This window comes from Chelon labrosus, assembly GCF_963514085.1.
Source record: "Chelon labrosus genome assembly, chromosome: 3".
Taxonomy (NCBI): domain Eukaryota; kingdom Metazoa; phylum Chordata; class Actinopteri; order Mugiliformes; family Mugilidae; genus Chelon; species Chelon labrosus.
The window spans coordinates 3,190,719-3,206,214 of NC_140339.1; the positions used below are offsets into that span (position 1 = coordinate 3,190,719).

The 15,496-nt window shown below is 45.5% G+C and overlaps 1 protein-coding gene across 1 annotated transcript in view; it reads left to right on the forward strand.

The window, feature by feature from the left end:
• The first annotated feature begins 1,518 nt into the window (after window positions 1–1,518).
• The window catches only part of adamtsl5 (ADAMTS like 5), a 38,095-nt gene continuing 24,117 nt past the window's right edge, over window positions 1,519–15,496 (forward strand). Inside the window, exons 1-2 of the mRNA XM_084541156.1 lie at window positions 1,519–1,750; window positions 12,093–12,168. Of these exons, the coding sequence (XP_084397282.1) occupies window positions 1,566–1,750; window positions 12,093–12,168 (261 nt within the window). The 5' untranslated portion in view covers window positions 1,519–1,565. The remainder of the gene's footprint in view (window positions 1,751–12,092; window positions 12,169–15,496) is intronic.

Consider the following 15,496-nt stretch of genomic DNA (forward strand, 5'->3'; position numbering starts at 1 on the left):
CAGGTCTATCAAGGCTAACATAGAGAGACACTCACACCTACAGCCAATTTAGAATCACCAATGAACCTAACCAGCATGTCTTTGGACGGTGGGAGGAAGCTGGAGAACCTGGAGAGAACCCACGCAGACACAGGGAGAACATGCAAACTCCACACAGAAAGGAACCAGTCGGCCATGATGGATTAGAACCAAGAACCTCCTTCTTGCTGTGAGGCATCAGTGCTAACCACCACATCGCCACCAAATGGATTTCAGGGTGCATGAAATTTTTGGAACTACAAATGTTTGAATGAGTCAGTAAAAACTTTTCCAGCTGTGCATCTTTGACTCATGATGAGATGCTGTGAGACGGGGGCAGATTAAAAATGTAAGTGTATAAGTGTACTAGCCATAAGTATTTAATTTTTACTGTTGTTTTCTCAGATGAGACTCTTGCGGAGTCCCTCAGGGCTCTGTTCTCGTTCCACTCCCATTGTCCCAATACATGCACCTGGCTTCTCGTTCCATAGTTATGCAGAATGATACACAACTTTGTCAACGTGTCACCTGAGCTGAATGACACAGCATACGTACATTCGTTCATCCTGATAGAAGATCACACAGTCTACATTTACAAATGTTATTAAACTATATATATATTTTATTTTATTAGGCGGAGTCTCGGCTCTGTCTTGAGATGAAGGATTTGGCCAAATTTGCGCACAAGATTATTTTTTTTATTTCTATTTACCCTGAGAGTAAATTGCTCTAAAGTAAATTTTCATTTTTAGTTTATTATTTCCACCTGTAGAGTTTTATGTTTGCAGCAGAAAGGTGAAAGCCTCTGAAAGGCTATGATTGGAGGAGAGAGGCGTGTTCACCGCAGGAATGCAGCGGCGCTCAGGTGGAGGGAGAGAGAGAGAGAAAGAGAGGGAGAGAGAAGGGGAGAGAGAGAGAGGGAGAGAGGGAGACAGAGAGGGGACGGCACACAGACACAGCAGCACCACGCTCACTCTGCGCCGTGGACTCTGTGCGCGCTGCTGGTGGCCATCTGCGCTCCTTGCAGGTCGTTTGCGGTGCACCGTGCGCACTTTGGGTCTGTTTGGACTGAGAGGAAGATCGAAAAGAAAAAAGAAAAAAGGAAGAAGGAACACAGCTACTGGAGCTACCTGCTGCTACAACAACAGTGAGCTTAACGCGCTGCACTCAAGAGAAAACCACCTGCCTGGAGGCGACGGTAAAACTCTTAGACACACTTCAGGGACTAAATTAGAATCCTTTCAAGTTTGGATTTTCCTGCAGGTGGTTTATAAGAAACAGAGAAGTGGATCTTTGTGCCAAGAGAAGAAACAACTCACTTTTTTTTTTTTTTCTGCTCGTTTCTTTCACACTTTGCTTGTCCCCAAGGACAAAACTGATGTGATGCGTTTTGGGAACTGAGCTACAGCTGTTTGGACGCACGAAGTCTGCAGCTGAGAGAAAAGAAAACAGTTTTTATTAATTAAGAAAAAAGAGAAGAATACGCCGAAGAGACGCCAGAGGAGAGAGAGAAAGAAAGAAAGAAAGAAAGGGAGGGGGGGATATGGATGGTGTTGTTGGGCCTGAGGTTTGCGTGTTGGAGCAGCCTGCAGCTGGGATGCGCTGTGCGTCCGAGCCGAGAAGTTTCACATCATGATACGGAATCAGAAGAGCTGCACCTGACCGCGAATGTAACACAGCCCGAGCCACAGCACAGTCCACGAGGATCTACCATGTCCCGGGTACACGCCAGGTGAGACGCTGCGGCTCTTTCTTCCTCTTGGCTGCGTGAGAGCAGAATCAGGGTGACTGACTTATAAGAAGAAGGCCGCGGCTCTGACGGGAGGAGGTGACAGATTCCAGAGCGTGTATGTGGAAGCTGTGTGTGCCCTGACTGAGGGGAGAAATCAGCGGAGGCTTTAAATATTTACCTTGGGTTATTTTTCTTGCAAGGAACTGCAAGGCCTTGAACATTTTCTGCAGTACAGTGAAAGATGGGAGGTGATACATTCCAGGGACAGTTTGAGTTGTTTTTTTCCAGTTGGAAGCTGTTTGTTCTGTGGTTTGATTCATTGCAGACATTTCAGGGGGAATTTATTGTGGTTTTAAACTTGCTTCCAGTTGTTTTTGGTGCGTAATTGCAGAATGTCCTTTACTCAGGGCCCCTTGTGTGCAGTATTTGACTTAAGCATAAGAGAAACTTGAAGCTTTAGATAATCCTGCAGGGCAGAAGTCACATCCAGTCTGCTGTAGGCGGCTTCCTGCCACTGGGTGAGGTAATCCTCCTGCCATATCTGTGATATTGCAACCCCTGACTCTACATTCCACAGATCCTGCTACACCACCTTTATCTCCTAAATGTCACCGGCTATAAATACGCCGCTCATATTTGATCTAATCCCATCCCTGCAACGGGGGGACACAAACACAGGAGGACTGCTGCAGAGAGAAGCCGGACCTCTCTCCTCCTTGCTCTCCTCCCGTGTGATTTAAAAGTGTTTTGTATTTGTTGTAATGTGTCAGGAGAAATGAAAATGTGCGGGCCGTCTGTCAACGCAGAGACATTGGAACGATCTGGCTCGGGGCTCCTTTTCTGACTCTCTGATAACTCTCTGGAGGAATGTTTGTTTGGGAGGGAGCCGTCGGCCTCATGAACAGATTTAATCTACTTAACGTGGTCCGCTGAGCATATAGCTTCAAAACGAGGACTCTAATTTGGCGTTACATGCGATGATGTCACTCTCTCCTGCGGGGAGGAATTTCAATCCCTTCCTTCGCTGTGATGTGAACTTTGGGCAAGGAGTCCTTACAGGATGTTTGCTCCCTCACCGACGAACAGTCAAAGGCAGAAACGTCTCCAGAAGCTTGAGTTTTGCAGGTACAGGTTCAGAGGAAGCACGCTTTAGTACGGAAACGTCCATCTTTCACAGATGTACCATCAGAGGCATTCACTCTAATGGACCCCAGATGTACTGTATACACAGATCCTGACCCTCAATACAGCTAGAAACTACAGTTATGCCCGATCTAAGGTAAATGTCATTCATTGAGACGTACAGAAACTAGAATAGTTTGGATGCTGCTGGAAAGAAACAAATATCTGGGGTTGTAATTAGGGCTACGTCAGTCAAACCTTTACCCTCCAGATATAAATTCTGCCGCCTCAGCCTGAGCTCATGATACTGTTCATTCCTAATGCAGGCCGGTTAACCCCGCAGCAGAAACACTGATCACTCCAGCATTTATTTAAAGTCAGTTTGTCTCATTTGTGAGTCCACAGATGCTGCTGCTCAGTTTTTCTCCAGCATTATTCGTTCCAGAAAGTTGCCATCCATTCCTTCAAACGCTTCCCCTCTTGTCGTCTAAGCCCTCCCCGATTTGCAACTTTATGCAAACGTGCCGTGCCGCACGGATTTCCTTCAATGCAGCTCAGTGATTTGACCTTTTACCTGTGCAGGTTTACAGTCTGCTCTAAAGTTGAAAGCTTTTAGAAGCAGGAAGCTGTGTACGTAGGTGTAATTCTCAAAGGACTAAACTGAAACATAAAGAGCTGCATTCATCTTTAGGTATAAAAGGCGGAGGTACAAACTTGCTCCAGCATCAACCTTTTGTACTCGCCGGGCAAACCTCTGCTGCTCAGTTTGAGTTTGAGCGTCTGCGGTCGACAGGTCAATAATCATGTCAGATGGTTTTTATTGTGGGAGGTTTCAATCCGAGCCTTAAAAACACTTCAGCTGTTAGTCAGAAAACAAACAAGGCTTTTCGTCTTTGTACCCTGAACAGGTTGAAATAAGCCTTCCCCAATTTGCAGCTTTATGCAAACATGCATCGCTGCTCAGATTTTCTTAATGTCGCTCGATGATTTCGGCAGCTTTTAGGAGGTAGAAACCGTGGAGGAGTAATTCTCAAAGGACTAAAATGAAAGTTCAGAGCAGCAGGAAGAAGACTCTTGTGTTTTGCTGCACGGTGATTCATCTTAAGATACACAAGGTGGAGGTTAAACTTGCTCTAGCATCAAACTTCTGCACCCAACGGGCAAACTGAGTCACAGAGGTTCGCCTCTGACAAGTCAGTAATCATGTCGGAGAGTTATTAAGAGAACACTTGAAGAACTTAACGCTGACAAATGTTTTCTGCAGATATTTCATTCTGGGAAGTTTCCATCCCGGCTTTAAAATGCTGTTAGTCAGAAAACTAACAACAGGTTGAAAGGAACCGTCCCCAGTTTGCAACTTTATGCAAACATGCGTCGCTGCACAGATTTCCTTTAATGTTGCCCGATGATTTGACCTTTTACCTCTGGAGGTACACGGTCTGCTCTGAGTTTGAAAGTAGAAGCTGTGGAGGAGAATTCGTTCATTTCGAGGACTGAAATGAAAGTTGAGAGCAGCATGAAGACAAACTCCAGCACTCAACGGGCAAACAAGTGCCTGATTGAAGTCAGTGATCGTGTCAGAGAGTTATCAAGAAAACCAAAACACTTGCAGAACCTGCTGCTAAGCGTTCAGAACCCCCTCGAGCTTCACACGTCATTTAAAATCTCCTTTGCAGCATGTCTCTTGATGACCCTGATGAAGGCCACGAGCTGAAACTCATCAGTCTAATAAAGTTGTTCCATTAACTAAAGGTGCTGCTGGAGTCTTGACCTTTCCTCCTCCATGCACCTCAGCAGCAGGTGAAGTTGCACCAAAAGGACTTTCTACAACAACCCTTCCTGCGTCGTGTTCCGCCACCGCATCCAGCTCAAATACCGCTTCCAGGTCGCTTCAACCCAGACCCTGAACTTGACCGACCCCCGTTCCGTCAGAGAGAAAGAGGTGAAGCCAGGCTGTCCTGACAGACGGCGTCTGGTTCCAAGGTTCAGTCAGATAAGACTTTACTGCTCGTTACCGTGTTTGCGTCTCGCTGCACAGATTCTCGATGAAGGGCCGTATTTCCAAAGGAGGATTAGCGTTGTGTTTTTACCCATCTTAGAGCGCCCCTTCGTCTGTCAGCGCGATGTTTTAAAACCCTCTAAAAGAATTTCCATGATGGACGCGTCGGCTTCGCGCCAGGAAACGACTGATTTGGTTTTGGTGCCGATCCAGATCTGGGATCTCTGCCATGTGACTTTTTAGCTGTAATTATGAATCTAGTCGAGACAGAAACTTGACTCCGAACCCTGCAGGTACGGCTCAGGCCCAACAGATATGTGTAACGTGTTTAGGAGAAGGGCGTTCAGTGTAGTTTAAGTGTTCAAACGTTTGGTGGGATTAGCTCGTCCTTCATCCTCCCTGTCACTTTGCGCGTCGGTCCACATTTCTCACGTCTTGAGGCCGTACGACCTGAGAGCTTCTCCTTCAGTCAAAGTCGCTGTGAGAAGGTAATCTCATAATCCCTGAGGTATGACGCTGTCCCAACTCTGTCCGCTCTGTCGTGGAAGGAGCGAACGACGCAAACAGAAGGAAACGACAGTCGAGCAAGAGGCCCGAGTCTAGACATCTTGGCAGCGGCAAAACCAACAACACGACCCCAGTGTCTGTCTTTCATTTTGTAATTCACCGCAATCCTCTCTGGGAGTTTTGTTCCGACGTACAATGGCTTTTAATTTCTTTTCTTCAAAAAAGGTTTTACTACGTCTTCAAGTGAAGCAGCTGCCGAGGCACAAAGAGCCTCCGCTTGCGTTCAAAGAGGCTCGTTTTGTTAAAGCGCGCTGACCGGGGCCACCGAGGGCCCGATTGTTGCGGCCTCATTCATAGTCAATCCAGATCCAAAGGGGTCAGAGCTGACCACGGAGGCTTCAGACTGAACATCTGTTAAAGGTTGTGTCAGTTCATTCAGCAGCGCGCTCCATATAAACACGGGACCCTCCACCAGGCATTCCCCTAACACTGGGTGGGTCACAGCTAAATCTCTGGGAGGGTCAAAGGTCAAGTCAGCCCCCCCTCCACCCCGGCTGGAAGATGTGTTGCTTTTCCAAACTCAGTGGGTGTGCCGACGTTTTGTGAAAGGGACGCCCGCAGGTCACCATGCAGAAACACTTAAACACCCAAGATCCCGCACAAAAGGGGAGCGAGGCGGCAGAGATCTCCAGTCAGGTGTCTCCGGTGCAGACGTGACTCACACCTTCTCCGAGGTCAAAGGACACATTCTCACCTGCGGCGCAATCGAGCCGGCGCGGCGCAAGAGTTTCCGTGTGATTGCACGACAACGCCGCGGACCTCTTGTTTATTTGTGCAGGGTGGGAATGTGAGAGCTACCTGTCTCGGGGCGTGTTTGAGGGGAAGGTTTGCGAGTTCAGTCACATTAGAGGAATTATAAACGAGGGCGGGGAGAGCGCGGAGGGCTTTAGCTCTGCTGGAAGAAGCCAGGTGGAGCCTCTGTTACCTGTCTGACGGCCTGGACGTGGACCGGTCGCACAAAGTGAACCTCATCTAGGATCATGTGAGGTCAGCGGGTCCTGATGAACTTTAAAAAATAAACTAATTGGCTATTTTTATCATACAAAGAAGAAGAAAAGGAAATTATAAATCCCTACAGTGAACAAACCAGATGTAATAAGACAAAAATAATCTTCCTTAATATATAATTTTCTAAAAAATATTGATAAATATGATTTATTAGACATATTTTTACATTTCTGCTTAAAATAATTAACTGTCATGTACAGAATTTTTCTGCAAAGGATCAAATGAAACAAAAAAGAAGTAAATCTGTGGAGGAGCAGACGAAAAGTTTCATTCAGGATATTAAATCTGCATCAAATCATTATTAAATTATAGATTAATTAACTGCTGATTAGCTTTTAGACTCAATGATTCATCATTTACTTTTTAAAATGTCCCAAAATAGAGAAAAATGTGCATACAATTTATATATATATATATATATATATATATATATATATAGCCTTCAAATTAAAAAAAAAAAAAAATCATTTAAAGCTGGAGCCGCAGCCACAGATGTGTCCGCAAACAGTTTAGTGTTTAGTGAGATTTTCAGCGTCATTATTTTGTCTTCCAACGCATTTAACGCGTCAGATCTATCCTGCAGACCACAGTCATGTTTGTGTTTCAGTCTTTATATTTAAAACGGGACCAGATTTGGATAATAATGATGATTGCATGGTTGATCTTATCCTGGGTGTTATTTCTTCGATAATGACGTCTTTTATTTTTTTTTTTCCTTCTTCGTCTCAGCTCACGAGAGAGAGAGAGAGACTAATGTCACTCAAAACAAACAGCGAGTCTCGTGTTGATTAAAGCCGTTTCCCTCTCCCTGCCCCGGAGCTATTCGCTAATGTGCTGCTACAGTCTTAATGAGAGCGGGAGGAGGCGGGCTGACCCCTTGCTCTCCTCTGTGAGGGGCCCCTGCAGCGAGGGGGCCAAGCAGTCAGTCACCAGAGCTGCCGTCGCTCCCTCCTCGGAAAGCCAAAGAATTCAAGGAGTAAGTGAAGCTGCAGAGAGATGATTCAGTCGTTTACAAATCGAAAAACTGCTCGTGTTGAAGACAAGTCGATCATTTTAGGGACAGGATGTGAGGTTACATGGTATAGATGATTTTAACGTGATTGAAATCATTCTGCTGAATAAAACGATGTGATGAAAAGCCAAGAAGGTTCTGGGTTCGGACCCTCCATGTGCTCCACCATCCTCCGACAGTCCAAAGACATTTACACCTGTCAGCCACAACATTATGACCACTGACAGGAGAAGTGAATGACATCAACCATCTTGTGACAGTTCAGTGTTCTGCTGGGAAACTTCTGGACCTGGCATTCATTGGTGTGGATGTTACTTAGACATGTAGCACCCACCTAGACCAGACCAGGCACCCCCACCCCATAGCAATGACACTCCTTGATGGCAGCAGCCATCCCCAGCAGGATGCAGCCTGACACAGACACACACACAAAAACACTTTAGGAACAACTAAAAAAAAAAAAACATGAAGAACAGCACAAGGTGTTGACCTGGCCTCCAGATTCACTAGATCCCAAACTGATCAAGTATCTGTGGGATGATCCACATTGTGTTGCCAGACACCACAGGACACCCTCAGAAGGCCCATGTCCATTCTCTGGTGAGTCACCACAAGGGAGACCTGCACAATATTAGAAATGGTCGTAATGTTATGCTCTGATCAGTGTACGTTAGCTATGTTGTCCTCACTACAGTGTAGGAACTGTAGCTATACAACTAGTTAAACTCTTCCTTAAAATGATGACTTGAGTCGGATGACTTACAGTGTGGATGGCGTGCGATGAACAAACACATGCAGATTCAGCTAGCTCCCTCTATCGACAGACAGGAAGTGAACTCTGAACCTAAGCCAAACAGGAAGTTAACTCTGAACCTAAGCCAAACAGGAAGTGAGGTCTGAACCTAAACCTATAACTTCCTGGGCAGGATAAACACATGTTGAAATAAGGGTTTATTTAAAAATAGAAGCATATTCAAACGTATGCCTTAAGGGCAGCACATTAGCTGCATGTGAGTTCAGGTTAGGGTTTGTGTCTTTGTGTAGAGCTATGACAGGCTAGCGTCGCTACCTCTCCCCCAGTGACATCTGGGTTAGTCTCCATCACCCCCATGACCCTATAAGGGTAACTGGTAGCAGATAATGGATGGATGATCAGTGTGTATTTACATGCTCCAAATCAGTCACTATAGAAGTAGCTCTGCTGCTGTGGAGCATTAAATCTGCTGGAAATAGAACAGAAGAAGAAGTTTTGTTTGCAACTTTGACAACGAACCAAGATGTCTCCACGTCTCCATCGTCTCTGTCCACATGGACTCCATCTTGGTTCATCTTGTTTTTCTACCTCCATGTTTCTGTCTCTCACCTGATGTTTACTCCACGTGGAGCAGACATGCTCAGAGAGAATGGATTTATTTCAACCAGGGAGAAACCAGAACATCAAGGGTTTACATGCTTAGTAAAGGTTTACACCACCACCTCTATGCCTGATCTGATTGAGGACCATCTCAGCAAATGTTTGCGTATAAACACATTTACTGGACAGAGAGGATTTCTGGACACAGAGCAGTTTTAAGTCTAATATCCATTTGAAGTTCAGCAGGAAAAGAGTTGGATAAGTTCCTCCCAACATATCTAAAACTGTCGAGGTTGAAGACTTGCAAACACAGCGTCCTGAAAGTCAAGCAGCTAACATGAAAGTAAAAAGACTCTGTGTGGAAATCTGACAACCTCTTCCATCAGTCATGTTTCATGTTCGAGTCACTTTGACCTTCCTTGTTCCTCTGATAAGAACTCCCCCATGTAAGGCCAGGACGGGAGGCGAGGGCTCTGAAGGGAAGGGCTGCTCAGCCAAGTGTGAGGGAGATGTGTATCGTTTAATTGGACAGGGGGGGCAACTACTGACCTGAGACTGAGCCAAAAGCCGACTCCAAACGCTTTGGATCAGCTCCTTTGGTGTTTACGGCCCGGCAGAGATAAAAGAGACGGGTAGATGACGGAGCGGCTGGAGGCTGATGCACCGAGACGTGGGAGGGGAGGAGGAGGAGGAGGAGGAGGAGGAGGAGGAGGACGAGGAAAAGAAATGGAGAAGATGGGTCGCTGCAATTCAGAGTGCAATCGGTCATGCATACTTTTCCTCGGAGCGCGTTAATGAAAATGACATGTTCCGTCTCAAAACAGACCCTTGGACGTATGACACACACTGTGGCTGTCACGGCAACGGTGCCAGGAAGCGATCAAAGAGAGGGGCTTTCCAAGAATCGCTCCGACTTCTCAGGAAAAAGCTCTCGGCCTTTGGTGAGTCAGAGGTAGAAAGAGGCCGAGAGTCAGCGTCTCACTGTTGGATGAGTCGTGTTTGCCCGGAGGCAAGGAGGAGACGAGCAAACAGACGCTCACCGTGAAGCTCAACGGACATCTTATCAGACCGGTGGCTCACTGTGGTGATACTACACTGAGTCTGTAACTCAGTCCACAACTTTTACACTTATGAGCTCAGCGTCATTTCCTTATTGATATCAACCCTGATCAGATTTACCTGGTGACTGTACCTGAGAGGAACACGCTGGTCACAAACGAATGCTGCCCAGCCAAACATCTGTCAAAACTTTTTGAAATATGTCCGGTTAAATCTGGGAGGAGAAATTCTCCAATGCACACCAGAGAGCTGGGGCTTTGCCTAAGACGGTCCTCAGGTCATCCAGGTCACGGTAGATGCAAAACAAAGAAAGAGAAACTGGACTTGTAGAGTTTCTTTGAAGACGTTTCATCCAGGTAGCTTCTTCAGCTCTAATCTGATTTTGACAGGAACATCTGTGTGTGTTAATCATCAGAAACTGAAAAGGAATAGTGTCGACCAGGTAGATACAGGTATCTAGAAGTGTCTTCAAGAAACTCTAAGTCCTCTTGCCTTTTTTATTTTTAGGTTTCTATCTCTTACTTTCTGGTCTCTGTGCACCGATGTTTGACAGAATAACCTGGTCAGCTCAGATGTCTACCGACTGGTGGGTGAAACGCTCCATCTGCAAAGTCCCCCACCCCATTTTTCCAGCGTTTCCCTCCTTAAATGGACACAAGGTTTTTCAGTCCCGTTTCAGTTTACACTCACTTGTCCTGCTCTAAATCCTCCTTCATGACTCCTCTGATGTTCAGTTGATGCTGAAAGGAGGTAAATCAACTGGATGGTCACAGTTGAAACAACGGCTCTCTCAGTTCTTTTAAACTAAGATTTACAGACAGACTGTTATATTAGAGTATTTTCACTAGTGTACCCAATGAACAGGTTTTCACGTTGACTTCTCTCTGTTTTGACGGCGACATATTATGCAGATGCAGATTTCGCCCCTAACATTCATGTTTATTCTTGTACCAGACCGATTTCTAATTATTTGTGAGGGATAGTTGGTCTGGAGTCTCTCTGTTGGTCTCTCTGTTGGCTGCTCAAGCAAAGATCTCCCGGGATAATCAAATCTATCTGGGTGTTAGTTATGCGATGATGGGCTATCTGATTGTGTGCAGAGCTTTATTTCAGCTCAAACACGCCCTATAATGAACTCTAAATGTTACTTACAAGCGGCTCATCTACACAAGCATCTTGTGTGCTTTACTTTTTGAGGACTTGCACAACCGAAGCTCTTTTGCAGGATACGTGAGGAAGCCACCTGCTTCTGTCCATTTTTCTTTATTTCAGGTTACATTTCATATTTCTTGGATCTTATATTTGCACGCTGGGCTGGCTCCTTTCCTTTGTTCAGATAGCTTTACACTGTGAATATTTAGCAACAAATAATCTCTGAAACCGTGTGGAGTTTGCATGTTCTCCCTGTGTCTGTGTGGGTTCTCTCCAGGTTCTCCAGCTTCCTCCCACCGTCCAAAGACATGCTGGTTAGGTTCATTGGTGATTCTAAATTGGTCGTAGGTGTGAGTGTGAATGGTTGTCTGTCTCTCTGTGTTAGCCCTGTGATGGACTGGAGACCTGTCCAGGGTGGACCACCTGAGATAGGCTCCTGCCCCCCCACCACCATGACCCTTGAATGACTGAACTCTGCAGCAACAAGTTTGTGTGATTCAAATTTAGTGATAAAATTAGAGTTAGTTCCGTTATTTATTGGATTAAATATTACGAAAATTGAAAATATTGTGTTGAGTGTGAGAGAAAACTTGTGTAAATATCCACTCCAATCAAGCAGTGAATAAGGAGAAGAATAAGTGATGGGCAGATTAATTAAAGCTGTCGTTAGTTGAGCTCAAGAAATGTTTATTGCATCCATAAATGTATTCCACATGATGCAGATGATCGGTGTAAGCAGAGTGAGTTTTTGAGTCCTTTTCCGTTTGAGGGTCAGTTGGACTGGTCGTCTCTTTGTCTCGGGTTGTGTGGTAGTTAACACAACACTGTGGGGGTGAGTGGGAGGGGCTGGGCAGGGGGAATTAATGATAGCTAGATGGGGGGGCATTCCTGACCCTGTCCCCTGCCCACGGGGACTCATAGCTGCATGGCAGCTTATTTATGGATATTATCAGCGACCCAAAGACCTCTGCTGCTTCAAGTGTCAGCCGCCGCTGCTGTTTCCTCTCTCCTTGTCCTCCCGTCCTCAGCTGTAACCATCTACGTCTTGACTTTCTCTCTGTGTCTCCAGGAAGCTGACGCTGTGCCAGGCCCTGACCTTTGTCCTGCTGCTGGTCGCCCCCGCCTGCCTGTCCTCCCCGCAGAGCGTAAGTCCGACCCGCCGAAGCGCCTCTTAATATTCAGATCCGGAAAAACCTGTCAGCCACGGCTCCCCTTTTCTCAGTGCAGTGGAAGCTTTTTAATTAGCCTGTCAACGAGGCTACAATAACTATAAACTGCACCTCAGTGTTATTTTTATTATCTTATCTTCATATTTTCAAGTCGTAATTCTGTCTACCTGATCAAAGTTCTCCTCTCCAGCCTTGGAGACAAATATTTCTGTCTTTAGCTGCAAAATGATCTGCTTCCCTCTGACTGTGCTCGCTGTTTTGGTGCTGGACAGGTTTTGTGCATGTGTGGTTATTAGAGCCTGAGCTGAGGCTGTTCCAGACTAGCCTAACCCAGACTCCTTTCTTATGAGAATATGAGTCTGGTTTTCATTATGTTTCAACCGATACGGATTAAAACAAACCCTCTGCATGCAACTGCATCGTCCTCCAGCCAGTCAGAGGCCTTTTGACTGAAACAAATTCAACTCCACGGCGCTCAGATTGACGTGCATGACTGCGTCGCTGTTGCTCTCCTGTCCATCACCACATAAAGACGCGCTCAGACTGTTTGATTGGCCCGACAGATCTTTGCAGGAGCAGGATCAGCTCCCAACGCAGAGACTCCAACTCTTTATAGTTGGTTGGGCTTCAAGGCTAGTTCAGAACAAGACATGGGCCAAAACTGTTGGTTCTCTGCTGGGCATTCCTCTCTTTTGGCAGGCTGGAAACCACATGATAATAAACCCTACCCTCCTGGCTGGTATACACTGATCTGGCATAACATTATGACCTTAATATCTTATCTTTGGAGGCACAAGGGAGACCTACACATTAGTAGGTCTCCCTTGTGCCTTCAAAACAGTTGTGACTCATCAGAAAATATACATGGGCCTTCTGAGGGTGTCCTGTGGTGTCTGGCAACAGAATGTTATTAGTGGGGGGGGCTTTCAGGGGAGGGGCCTCTGTGGATCATCCCACAGATACTTGATCAGTTTAGGATCTAGTGAATTTGGAGGCCAGGTCAACACCTTGTGCTGTTCTTCATGTTTTTTTTTTAGTTGTTCCTAAAGTGTTTTTGTGTGTGTGTCTGTGTCAGGCTGCATCCTGCTGGGGATGGCTGCTGCCATCAAGGAGTGTCATTGCTATGGGGTGGGGGTGCCTGGTCTGGTCTAGGTGGGTGCTACATGTCTAAGTAACATCCACACCAATGAATGCCAGGTCCAGAAGTTTCCCAGCAGAACACTGAACTGTCACAAGATGGTTTAAATGTTATTCACTTCTCCTGTCAGTGGTTTTAATGTTGTGGCTGTATGTGATTGGTTGGCCCAATGCCACATGACCAATCCCACCTTGCACACATTATTTAAAACGTCCTTCGCAGAGTGTTTTTTGATGAAGGGGCTGAAACACATCGGTTTAATAAAGTTGTTCCATACACTCCAAGTGCTCCTGGAGTTTTGACCTTTCTAAAACTGGGAGCTAAACGCGGCTTAAATTCCCTGCAGAGCTGTACAATTGGTGATTTTGTGCAGTTTCCGTGCAGCGTAACTGAGTGAGCTACAACCTCCATTTTAACTGAATCCTACTGATAATAGAGCTTTAAACAACCTCCCATAGGAAACATTTTATCTGGAAGTAAACACAAATCTTCTCTTTCAATTGAAGTGCAGTTGCTCTCAGAAGGCCAGGCGACCAGCGTGTTGAGTTGAGCAAATATCTGAAGCTAATAGGTGGATGACAGTGTTTCAACAAGTGGCACCACGCTGTATTTGCACATGCCATTTCCCACAGACCTGACCACTTTGTCCCGACTCTGCGTCGTCTCTTTTCTTCCATTTGACAGAGTTAAGCGTCGCCATTAAGCTCGTTTGTGTGGAGGGAAATCGCTGCTCTCGGGTTCCAAATCCAGCTCATTTAGATAATAAACCAATCAGAGCCCATTGACTCGCCGCCGGGGTCGGCTGATTGAGGTTTTGTGTTTGTCTTCTGGTTGTATTTTGTGTTGGAAATAGTAGCGCTCCCATACGCCAGCGTCCTCTTGGTGTTTCCACGCTCTGCGCTTTTCCTCCTCAGACCGCGGCGTCCATCCTTCATCACTATTTGTCCTGTTGTCAGGACACAACTCCCCCCAGGGCTCGGCTGGAATAACCAGACAGCGACGCAGGCTACCAGCAGGCCACTCTGTCACATCAAACACAGGAATGCAGTGGACGCATTTGTCTGTTGTTTTTTGGGGAAAATTAAAAACTGTAATTTAGCCTCATTGGTGCCGTTTAAAACAAAACTAATGACAGTCTGAGTAGAAACAGAAACCTTTTCAAAAGTTTTATTAGACGTTTTAGATTGCTTCCATAATTCATTGTTGCAGCTGCGCTGGTGTTAAAGATGGAAACAAGACAAACAGAATCACAAAATGTTGTAACTCTGCATTTTTTCCTTTGACTCATGAACATCATGCACAAACGCTTTAGTCAGTTGTCCCGTTAAATTATAGCTGATGACTTCAAGGAGCAATTATTTTTATTATTATTGCATAAATCGTTCTGAAGCTCTCCCTGATGTGTGGATGCATCAGCTTTTATACTTTATACTGCGCACTACTTGGTGTACAGCTCTTCATCCAGCAGCTCACTATGGCTGCATCTTCTTGTTCTGTTAGTCTCTGAAATACTCTAAACTGATCCTCTGACAAATATTTAACGATAATTCCAAAACACATTCCTGCGAGAGTCTTTTCTAATAAGAGTCAGCTTGTGTCCTCGGCAGTTAAATGCTTTTAATATGAAGCTGTTTGGTCCGATTAAGCAGATTTCTTAAGCTGTAAACAAATTTGCTTTTTCCACAAAAAGCCACAGACACCCACTTCATAAAAAGGACGAGGACAATGATGTGTGGTGACTCTCGGTGCAGCTGCACACAAAGAAAACAAGGAGGATTTAAAAGAAATATTCTTAGCAGAAAGAGACAGTAAACATTAAAGTAAGATTAAGTGAAGCAGTAGTAATACAGTTGATAAAATAGGGAGGGAGCATGTCAAGTATTGACCCAACAATCCAGAAGTTACTGCATAAAATAGAAGTTGAACATAGAAGTTTTTGCTACGGCTCTGAGGACAAAGCTGTTCCTCAGTCATGTTCATGTTTAATGTTCTAAAAGTCTCGTATCTTTTCCCTGATGGTGAGGTGGTGCATGAGGTTCTTTACTGATGCTGCCTATTCTCTTGTTCTCCCTGTGCCTGCATGGGTTTTCTTTGTCTGTTAGGTTCATTGGTGATTCTAAACTGGCCGTAGGTGTGAGTGTGAATGGTTGTCTGTCTCTCTGTGTT